Below are 12,095 nucleotides of genomic sequence, written 5' to 3'. Positions count from 1 at the left end.
GATAATTAGTGGCAGAGCCAGGCCTTAAACCAGGTCAGTCTGACTCCAGAGCTCTAGTTCGTTCTATCATACTCCATTGCTCTTCAGGGAATCCGTGCATCCTGCCCACCTGGGCAAAGCTAAGTCAGTCAGTCCCCCTGCCATGGAAAAGGACACATTGGTGACTGTGGTAGAAATCCAGGTGTAGAGCTGTCATCACTCACAGCTTTCATTACTTCATTTGGGTTGAGAAACTCAGTATTAATATTATAAAGTTTGTCTTAAAAAATCAAATGTTTATGAATCTCATGCCATGTTCTTAGCACTCTTGGTTCCCATGGAAGAATCAAAAATATAAAATATGAAGTTTATTGTCTAGTTGGGGAAATAAGACCAACATACTCAAAACAATAATGGACACCTTTAAATTGGCAGCATATCTTCTAAGACATTAAACTACTGTAAATCTTCAGTAATGAAAAATAAGCTTCATTCAGTAATGAAGTTTATTACCATACAATAATAATTGTATTGTAGAGCTTCAATAATAGTTAATACTGGAACATGAACAGAAAGACCAACTAGTAGAAGACAAGAAATAAGACCAAACACTAAAGAGAAATTAGAATATGAGGGGGGCCCCAAAATACTGGAATTTTTAAAATTGTGTATTTATTCTTACATGTTTAAACTTCAGTCACCTTCAAAGTATTCTCCACTTGATGTCCAATTGAGATGTTTTTTAGCACTGTTCAAAAATTTTTGAACTCATCAATTTTTATGCCTTTTAGTGCTTCTACCATTTTTTGTTTTACCACTTGCACATCAGCAAAACATTTCCTTTTGAGGACGTTTTTCCATCTGGGGAAACAAAACAAAAGTTGCTCGGGGTGAGAGCAAATGAATAGGGAGTGTGGAGCATGGGGGTCGTGCCGTTTTTGGTCAAAAACTGCTGAATACTCAGCCCAGTGTGGCAGGTGCACTGGTAAATCACCCATCATGAAATGGGAAAATGCATTGAAAGAGTCTTCAAAAAAAAAATTCACTGGTAGGGGATCCAATATTATGGAGGAGTAAGTGGAAGCTACACTAACCTCCTCCTAGCACCAATATGGAATAACAATAAAATTGTAGAGAAATCATCCTAAGTAACCAACTGAACACTTAGCTGGAGAGAAGCCTTATAACCATGGACAGACAAAAGAAACCGCTTCACCACATCATGGTTGGTAGCGAGTACAGAGGAGGTGTGAGAGGGCTGGCTGGTTTCCCATGGGAAGCATCTGAAGTTCCAGAAGACTATTTCAGTGGCTGGCAGATTCCCCTGAGAAGTGTAAGGTCTAACCCACAAGTTGGGCTCTCCAGCCTACAGCACCATAGCTGGAAAGGAACCCAGATAACATTGGCCTGTGAAAGGCAGCAGGGTTTATGTCTTCCAGGGACAGATGGCAGGAGACACAGAGATCTTCCAAAAAGCCAACACAAAAAATTTTGTTTGCAGCAACTTACTCTGAACTCCAGCACAGGGAGGACAGAGTGGACTAGAGATGCTTGAGGGGAGTCTGGGGCTGGTGTCTCTGAGGAGGGAGCTGAAAGAACACTTTCCAGGATCCCTGAGCTGAGTCATTCCCCACACTGCAGGAGCTGTCTTTCTCAGGCAGAGCATTCCTCTGAATGGCGTCAGTCTGAGAGGATGCAATACCCACTCCCTCAGGAATTACTCAGGCTGGCAGATCCAGAGAGGTGGCGGATTGTGGAACAAATAGGGCAGGCAGTGCGACAGCTAGCAGACCCTGCGGCCCCACATTCACACATAGATAAACCGGGAGGACTGGTGGGGGAGCGAAACAGACTGTGCAACCCAGGGCTCCAGCTTGGGGAAATAAAGCCTCAAACCTCTGAGAGAAAATACCCCTGGGAGTTGAGGCAGCAGCAGGAGAAACTCCCAGCCTCACAGGAGAGATTGTTGAAGACACCCACAGGACTCTAGAGCGTGCACAAGCCCACACACTCAGGAATCAGCACCAGAGGGTCCCAATTTGATTGTGGGTCACGGAGGGAATGACTGAAATCTGGCAGAGAGTGGAGCAAGCACCAGTGCTCCCTCTTGGCTCCTCCCCCCTGTACAGCATCACAGTGCAGTGACCAGCGTTACCCCACCCCGGTGAACACCTAAGGCTCCACCCCTTATTATGTAACAGGCGTGTAATGACAAAAAAAATGGTCCGAATGAAAGAACAGATCAAAGCTCCAGAAATAATACAACTAAGCAGCAAACAGATAGCCAACCTATCAGATGCACAGTTCAAAACACTGGTAATCAGGATGCTCACAGAATTGATTGAATTTGGTCACAAATTAGATGAAAAAATGAAGGCAATGCTAAATGAAATAAAGGAAAATGTACAGGGAACCGATAGTGATGCGAAGGAAACTGGGACTCAAATCAACACTGTGGACCAGAAGGAAGAAAGAAACATCCAACCAGAAAAGAATGAAGAGACAAGAATTCGGAAAAATGAGGAGAGGCTTAGGAACCTCCAGGACATCTTGAAACATTCCAACATCCAAATTATAGGGGTGCCAGAAGGAGAGGAGGAAGAACAAAAAATTGAGAACTTATTTGATCAAATAATGAAGGAGAACTTCCCCAATCTGGCAAAGGAAATAGACTTCCAGGAAGTCCAGGAAGCTCAGAGAGTCCCAAAGAAGCTGAACCCAAGGAGGAACACACCAAGGCACATCATAATTACATTACCCAAGATTAGAGATAAGGGGAGAATCTTAGAAGCAGCAAGAGAAAAGGAGACGGTTACCTCCAAAGGAGTTCCCATAAGGCTGTCAGCTGATTTCTCAAAAGAAACCTTACAGGCAAGAAGGGGCTGGCAAGAAGTGTTCCAAGTCATGAAAGGCAAGGACCTACATCCAAGATTGCTCTATCCAGCAAAGCTTTCATTTAGAATGGAAAGGCAGATAAAGTGCTTCCCAGATAAGGTCAAGTTAATGGGGTTCATCATCACCAAGCCCCTATTATATGAAATGTTAAAGGGATTTATCTAAGAAAAAGAACATACAAAATATGAACAGTAAAATGACAGCAAACTCACAATTATTAACAACCACACCTAAACAAAAACAAGAGCAAACTAATCAAACAACTAGAATAGGAACAGAACCACAGAAATGGAGGTCACATGGAGGGTTATCAACAAGGGAGTGGAAGAGGGAGAGGGGGGAAGGTACAGAGAACAGGTAGCATAGGTGGTAGGTAGAGAATAGACAGGGGGAGGGTGGGAATGGTATGGGAAATGTGGAATCCAAAGAACTCGTGTGTAGGACCCATGGACATGAACTAAGGGGAGGGAATATGGGTGGGGGTATGTGCAGGGCAGCGGGGAGTGAAGGGGGGGAAATGGGACAACTGTAATAGCATAATCAAGAAAATATATTAAAAAAATAGAAAGTAAATAAAACCACTGTGAGATACCATCTCACAATTGTCAGAATGGCTGTCATTAATAAATCAACAAATAACAAATGCTGGCAACAATGGGGAGAAATGAGAACCCTTTTGCACTGTTGGTGGGAATGTAAATTGGTGCAACCACTGTGGAAAGAAATATGGAGATACCTCAAAAAATTAAAAATGGATCTGCCTTTTGACCCAGAGATGCCCCTTCTGGGAATACATCTGAGGAAACCCAAAATACTAATTTTAAAGAGTGTAAGCATCTCTATGGTCATTACAGTATTATTTACAATCATCAAGCTGTGGAAGCAGCTCAGGGGTCCATCAGTAGATGAGTGGATAAAACAACTACAGGACATTTACACAATGCAATACTGCGGGGCTATGAAAAATAAGAAAATTTTACCCTTTGTGACAGTATGGATGGACCTGGAGAACATTATACTAAGTGAAATAATCCAGTCAGGGAAAGACAAATACCATATGATTTCACTCATATGTGCAATCTAATGAACAAACTGAACTAACAAGGAAAATGGGGACAGACTCATAGATTGAGAGCAGGATGATGGCTAGATGGGGGATGCAATGGGGTGGAGGGATTGAGCAAAAAGGCAAAAGGACTCATGGACAACAATGTGGTGATTGCTAAGGGGAGGGGTACATAAAGGGACTAAATGGTAATGGAAAAATACAATAAAGATTAAATTAAAATGCCCTGGCTGGTGTGGCTCAGTTGATTGAGCACCGGCCTATGAACCAAAGGGTCGCCAGTTTGATTCCCAGTCAGGGCACATGCCTGGGTTGTGGCCCAGGTTTGCCAGTGTGGGGCACACAAGAGGCAACAACACATTGATCTTTCTCTCCCTCTCATTCTTCCTCTCTTCCCCTCTCTCTAAAAATAAATAAATAAAGTTAAAAAAATTTAAAAGTTCACTGAAACCAAATGTAGCCTCTCACAACAACACAAGCAGGTACACTGACACAGATGGGTTCCTAAAACCCAAGGGGAAATGGACTGAAGATAATTCCACCCTCCAGAAGATAATTCCAGGGGGTTTTTTGGTCCTCCCTCATATAGTAAAGTGGCATTTCAAATCAATGGGGAAAAATAGCTAAATCCCTACTTCACTCCTCACTCCCAAATAAAATCCAGACACAACCAACATTGAAACAAAAATAATTAAGTTATAAAAGTACTAGGAAAAAAACAGGTTTTTTTCCATTTGTTTTTTGTTTGGTTTGGATTGGCAATCTTGCCTTTCTAAGCAAAACACCCAAAGTCATAGGGTAAGCCTGATAAATTTGACCACTTAAAAATTTTACATTTCTACACAGAAAGACATAATAAAAACAATCAAAAAATGTTCAAAAAAAGCAAAGTTAAAAGACAAATGAAAAATATTTAATAACAAAAGGCAAACCAAAGTTTGTTTTTTATTTATAAAGAGATTTTATAATTTAATAAGACAAAATGATAAAAAGGACATTGATAGGGAGTTAACAGAAAAAGAAACACAAATGGATTATAAACAAATGAAAAGATGATGAACCTCAAAGAATGTGAATTCAATAAGGATATAGCAGACAGAGCATTTTTTTATTATGGTAAAATACATATAATATAACTTATAATATAACCATGTTTATATTATATTAACATATAATATAACCATGTTTAAGTGAACAGTTCAGTGGTGTTAAGCACATCAGTACTGCGCAACCACCACCACCATCCATCCCCAGAATCTTCATCTCGCAAAACTGAAACTCCATACCTGTTAGACAATAGCTCTTCATCCCTAACACCCAGTAACTACTGCCCTAATTTCTGTCTATATGAACTTGTCCACTTTAGATACTTCATATAAGTGGAATCATACAGTATTTGTCTTTGTATGGGTGGCTTATTTCACTGAGCATAACGTCCTTAAAGTTCATCTGTGTTGTAGTATATTGCAGGATTTCCTTCCTTTTTAAAGCTGACTAATATTCTATTGTATGTAAATACCACATTTTGCTTATCCATTCATTCATCGATGGATACTTGAGCTGCTTCTACATTTTAGCTGTTGTGAATAATGCTGCTATAAACATGGCTGTATAAACATCTTTTCAAGATATTTTTCAGATCTTTTGAGTTATACCTAGACATGGAATTATTGGATCATAAGTAATTTCATATTTAAGTTTTTGAGGAACTGCCCCAGTGTTTTCCATAACAGCTGTACCATTTTACTTTTCATCAACAGTGAACAAGGCTTCTAATTTCTTCACATCTTTGCCATTTTCCTGCTTTTGATAATAGCCATTCTAATGGGCATAAGATCTTGTTGTAGTTTTGGTTTGTATTTTTCTGATCATTAGTAACATGGAGCATATTTTCATGTGCTTATTGGTCATTCATACATCTTCTGTGGAGAAATGTCTATTCAAGTCCTTTGCCTATTTTTAAATGAGACTTTTCTATTGTTGAGTCTTAGGCATTCTTTATGTATTCTGGAAAATTATCCCTTATAGTGACAGCATTTAACCTTTCATATTTCCAGGGATCAGAAAGTTTGGTGATAGAGTTGCACGTATCAAGAATTTAAATTTGACCCAGTAATTCCACCTTGAGGAATTTATTGTACAGATTCACTTACTAATGAGGGCAAAGACATGTACAGGGATGTTCACTGTAGCATCATCATAAACACACAGAATATATCGCATAGCAGTGCAAAACAGTAATTCAAGCCTTAATGGTATTGGGTAGACATTCTCACATGTTAGTAGGTGTGTTTGTATATACATCCATTAAAATAAATTTCTATAAACCTTTTAAGAAAAACTGTCTTTAGTAATTGGCTAACAGTTACTGAACATTCATTTGCTAAGCACTACTCTCAGCCCACAGACTCACTTAATCCTTCCCAACAAGTCATGAATTAGGTGTTATGAGTATCTGCATTTTACAAATTAAGGAGCTGAGAACTAGAGAGGCTAAGTAACTGGCTGTGGTCTCTTTTATCTAGCTCCAGAGCTCATGCTCCTCACCAGGACCCTAACTGCTTTTTATAAGCATCTGTGTGCATTTAAAACCCATAGAACATGGTTGGCATGGGTCAGCCTGTACACACTCACATATACACAGGGCACATTTGCCTTCTCAGAAATCAAGGGGCTCAGAGGCCTACCATTCATAAACTACTGGCTAGAAAAAGGTTTTGTGGAAGTTCTGAGATGAAGGTGAGTTGTTAGCATTGGTACAAGGGTAGGAACTTTATGAATAAGTTGGGACTCCACCTGGTACTTAAAGAATGGGCAATTTGGATAGGCTTAAAGGATGAAGAAAGGCATGAATAAGGGAGATCAATATTAGTGAGGACCTAAAGGCAGGAAAGAATGTGGGTACCTAATTGAAGTGAAGATGCATGCTGGGAGGTGGGTTTAAGGTAACAGATTAGAGGGCCCCAAAACAGACTAAAGACAGGACAAAGATCATGTGAGGAACCTCCAGTTACATTAATCTGCTCTTTGGTCCATTATTTAAGCAATAATAAGTCAAAGGCTTCCCATAAGCAGAGAAGGTGGTGATCAGGACAGGTAGGAAAGGTCACTCTGCCCCTGTCCCCAACACACACACCTCCCTCTCCCTGAGTGGCTGAGCATTGCCTCAGGAAACTTCTTACAGTTCTTGTGATTGAACGAGTTTTGACTTGTCTCCTGTTCCAGCTGTCACCTGTCCTCCCAACAGCCATTACGAGAGCTGCGTGAGTGTCTGCCAGCCCCGCTGTGCTGCCATCCGTCTGAAGAGTGACTGCAACCACTACTGTGTGGAGGGCTGCCAGTGCGACACAGGCTATGTCCTCAATGGCAAGAGCTGCATCCTGCCCCACAGCTGTGGCTGCTACTCAGATGGCAAATATTATGAGGTAGGTAGAAGAGCTCAGTCCTGACTGTTCCTCCTTGCCAATCACCAGAATTCTGTCCAATTCCAAGAGGCTGATTACACTGGACCAATTTTCCCACTTTATTATGAGCTAATGGTGCTTATTTGTAGGGAAATGAAAGGACACAGGGGTTAAGAACAGGTCTGTAGAGTCTCTTGCTCACTGAGTATTGGATTTAGAAATGCATTTGGGCTTCCTTGGTGTAGCAAGGTCTGCAGCACCCTGCTTCCCCTTCTCTCTAGCATTTGTTTCTCTCTCTGCCATGCCTGTTTCTAGGCCATTCTGATTTCCTCTCCTGTCAGTCTTAGTTTGAAAGCTTCTGGTCAACCATGGCTACTTTTGGATGCATGGTAGCTGTGAATCTGACATTTGTAGATATCTTAGTTGAGGACATTTTTAAATGGGAAACACAGAACTTGAGGCTGGGAGACTATTGAAGCTCGATGGGAGTGAGTGAAAGCATGTGCCATCTGTCACTCTGGTCCTGTCCCCAGAGGTTTCTGTATAGAGTGCTTAATGCTATGCTCCCACAACCATGTAGAGAACCCTGTGCTTCTCTGTATGCAGTGGCTTAAATATCAAGCTAATGAAGATGTCCTTTGTAGGTATCACTTAGTAAAACATATTTGCTCACTAAATGATTTTGTACTTTATAAATTTTGTTTATTCATTCATTGATTCATTCATTTATTTTGACATTAAATAATTTTCTATTTTTCAATTACAGTTGACATACACTATTATATTAATTTTAGGTGTGCAACCCAGTGATCAGACATTATATAACTCACTAAGTCACCATCCCGATAAATCTTGTATCCATCTGACACCATACATAGTTACTACAATATTATTGATTATACTCCATATGCTGTACTTTCCATCCTGTGAATAATATATAACTACAATTTGTATTCCTTTATCACTTAACTTTCCATTTTTACTCACCTACTCAAGCCCCCTGCTATCTTGCAACCATCAAAATCTTTGTATTTCTGAGTGTGTTTCTGTTCTGCTTGTTTGTAGATTTTGTTTTTGTAGATTTAATTGTTGATAGATATATATTTATTGCCATTTTATTATTCATATTTTTATCTTTTTTCTTCTTCTTAAAAGTACTTTTATATTTCATGTAGTACTGGTTTTGTGCTTATGAACACCTTTAGCTTTTTCTTGTCTGGGAAGCTCTTTATATGTCCTTTGATTTTGAATGATAGCTTTGCTGGGTAGAGTATTCTTGTTTGTAGGTACTTACTTTTCATCACTGAATATTTCTTTATTTTATTTTATTTTATTTATTGTTATTCAGTTACAATTGTCTGCATTTTCTCCCTCATCACTGAATATTTCTTGCCATTCCCTTCTAGTCTGCAAAGTTTCTGTTGAGAAATCAGCTGATAGTCTTATGGGAACTCCCTTGTAGGTAACTAACTGCTTTTCTCTTTTTGCTTCTAAGATTCTTTGTCCTTAATCTTCATCAGTATAATTATGATGTGTCTTGGTGTGAGCCTATTTGAGTTCATCTTATTTTGGATTCTCTGTGCTTCCTGGACTTGTACATCAATTTCTTACACCAGGTGAGGGGAGTTGTTAGCCATTATTTTCTCACATAGGTTTTCAATTTCTTGTTCTCTCTCTTCTTCTTCCTGCACCCCTATGATGTGAATGTTGGTGTGCTTGAAGTTGTCCCAGGGGCTCCTTAACTATCCTCACTTTTTTGGATATTTTCTTTTTACTGTTCTGACTAGGTGTTTTCTGCTTCTTTATCTTCCAAACCTCTGATTGGATCCTCTGCTTTGTTTACTCTAGTGTTGATTCCTTGTAATACATTCTTCATTTCAGTTAATGTGTTCTTCATTTCTGACTGGTACTTTTCATGTTTCCTATCTCTTTATTGAGGTTATTGCTAAATTCATCTACTCTTCCCCAAAGTTCATTGAACATCCCTATAACCAGTGAACCTAGTAGATTGCTTGTTTCAATTTTGTTTAGTTCTTTTTTCTTTTTTTTTTTGAGTTTTGTTCTGTTCTTTCATGTGAGACATATTTCTTTATCTCCTTATTCTGGCTGCTTCCCTATGTTTATTTCTACATTTTACGTAGATCTGCTATGTCTTCAATCTTGATAGGGTAGCCTTATGTAATAGTAGTCCTGTAGGGTCCAGTGGCACAGCCTCTCTGATCACACAAGCAGGGCACTCCAGGCGCACCCCTCCACATGGGCTGTATATACTCTCCTGTCACAGGTGAGCCTTGATTGCTGTTGGCATGTCCATGTGGTTGATTTATACCCAGGTCAATTGGCTGCACACTCCCAGGGTGGGACATGGCTCTAGTGTACTCTGAGTATGTCCATTGAGTGTGTCTTTTGTGGAAGTGGTTGGGTGGTGGTGCTTCAGTGTGGTTTAAAGGGGTCCACTGCATGTGCTGACTCTGGGGCCTCCTCGGAAGTGCAGGCCAGGGTCAGACACTGCCTGTATTCCACCCAGCATGAGCAACAAAGTGATCTGTAGATGTCTGCTACATTTCCTTGGCTTGGAGGTTCCCAGAAGAGGCCAAGAAGTGAACCATGGCCAGCTGCTGCTAGTGCTGAGCCTGGGGCCACTTAGAAGAGGTATGTGGCATGCTGAGGTTAGATGTTGCTTGTTTGAGAGAATTTAGGAAAGTCTGAAGCAAGAGCCAAGACAGGCCATTCATATGGAAAGGCCACTGGAAAGAGCTTGGGTGGGCCTGCAAGTTAGGTGGGGTGGGATCTCTAGGAATCACCAGGGAAGGATGAGCAGAGAGAGCCAGGGTGATGGAGTCTCATATATGACACCTGCCTGCCGACTCTGGTGGGGAGGGCTGAACAAAGGAATAATGGCCTCTGCTAGCACTTCTGTTTGGGAGAGAGCTTCCCCTCCAACTCTTGCCCTGATGCCCAACAATTGTTCCTCCCCATATATCCCTGGCATTTTTCACACTGCTTCCTCAGTGCTGGAGCTCAGGAAGAGTGAGTCTTAATAATCTGTGTGGGCCCTTAAGAGGAACTGCCTGGGACCCCAGAAGCTCTCTGTCTCACTCAGTCACAATCTCCACTGGTTTTTACAGCTGGGAGTTTTGGAGACTTCCCTTCCTGGCACTACAAACCTGGGCTGGGTGGTCTGGTGTAGGGTTGGGACTCCTCATTTTTCTATAGTACCTTGGAGCCGAGATATCCCTCCTGATTCTTATCTGCCACACATGGGTGTGGGATCAGCCTGTTCTGCCTCTTCACCCTTCCTGTCAGTCTTGATGTGGCTTCTTCTGTGTATCCTTAGTTAGAGCACTTCTGTTCAACTAGGTTTCAGGCAGTTATGAATGATGGTTTTCTATAGTTTATTTGTAATTTTGATGTGATTATGGGAGAATACAAGTACTGCATTCGCCTATGCTGCCATCTTCACCCATGTAAACTCTTTACATGCCACAATATTCAGTGAGAAAGGCCTTGCCTGGAGCAGGTATTTAGCCCATGGTTCCATCTTAAGCCCACTCTCTCTTTAAACAACATCAATCCCTTATATTGGTGAGCAGACAGTTAATGACAGCAAATATTGAGTATCTGCTATTTGCAGATCACTGTGCTAGTGGTGCTTTTGGGGATGATAAAGCATGTTCCTTGACTTCAGGAACTTAAAAATCTATTCCAGAGAGGAAAATTAATTCATTATAAGGAACAAAAAGACAAATACAAAGTAACATAACAGTGAAAAATAATACCCTACAGAATTAATCAATTTTGAATGAAAAATATAGTGGCATTAAAAAATTAAATTGAAATGTCTGAATTGGAAATAAAATGGGCAAACATAAATATTATCTCCTTTTTGTAAAGATGCATTGATTAGTTCAAGAACAACTAAGTTGATTTTACTTCGAAAATAAGTAAAAGACAATAAATTTTGAAATTACCCTCAATTTCACTCTCAGTGGGAAATTTGTTTAATGTTATATTAGAAAGACAGAAGTAGAGTTAAGTATTAGAACTAACCAAAGCAAACTTCTTGGGAGAGGTGGGTTTTGAAGTTAGCTCTTAGAAATATTGATCATTTGAAAGGAAAGACAGAACATGTACGGTAGATAATAATATTGAAAAATAAACTCCATTTTCTCACAATCTGGGAGAAGAAATAGCAAGGCTCCAAACTGAAAAGTCATTCCCCTTGTCTCTGCTCCTTGGTCTGGAGGCTCACCGAAATGTGGCCATCTAGCAAGGGCATCATGCACCTTCCACAGAGATCCCGGACGTCTAGGGCATAAGGAAGAGAGTTGGTTTGGACCTGGCTAAAGCATGGCTTGTGGTAACACTAACAACCTGTGTCATCTCTCTGAATTTCAACTGCCCTGTCTATGAAATGCTACTAATAGTACCAACTCAGTAATATTATTGTATAAATGATCCCTGCCACATGCCTTGCCTAGTACATGGCCCCTAGTAGTTCAATAATTGGTTAGCTGCTATTATTGTTGTTATGCTCCTGAGAAGCATTTTGTAAATAAAATATCCAGGTGTGTTAATGAAATGACGCAGATAAAAGCCCTTGGAACTCTCAGAAAAGGCACATACAACTCTTGGTAGCCATTAGTACTGTAAACATTACTAAATGCTTTTCACTGGGAAGCCAGTGGATTTTGACAATAGCATATATTTTCTAACTCTCCAAACAAATAATCCATATCTATTTGCCACAG

At 40.3% G+C, this 12,095-nt stretch overlaps 1 protein-coding gene across 1 annotated transcript in view; it reads left to right on the top strand.

Annotated features, from left to right (window-relative positions):
• The window catches only part of LOC112301902 (tubulin-specific chaperone cofactor E-like protein), a 199,192-nt gene that overhangs the window by 154,400 nt on the left and 32,697 nt on the right, over window positions 1-12,095 (top strand). Inside the window, exon 19 of the mRNA XM_045192705.3 lies at window positions 7,166-7,365. Coding sequence (XP_045048640.1) covers window positions 7,166-7,365 — 200 coding nt within the window. The remainder of the gene's footprint in view (window positions 1-7,165; window positions 7,366-12,095) is intronic.

Source organism: Desmodus rotundus, chromosome 7, assembly GCF_022682495.2.
Source record: "Desmodus rotundus isolate HL8 chromosome 7, HLdesRot8A.1, whole genome shotgun sequence".
In the NCBI taxonomy this organism is placed as follows: domain Eukaryota; kingdom Metazoa; phylum Chordata; class Mammalia; order Chiroptera; family Phyllostomidae; genus Desmodus; species Desmodus rotundus.
Note: the sequence above shows the minus strand (reverse complement) of the source record. Positions and strands in the feature narration are given on the sequence as shown.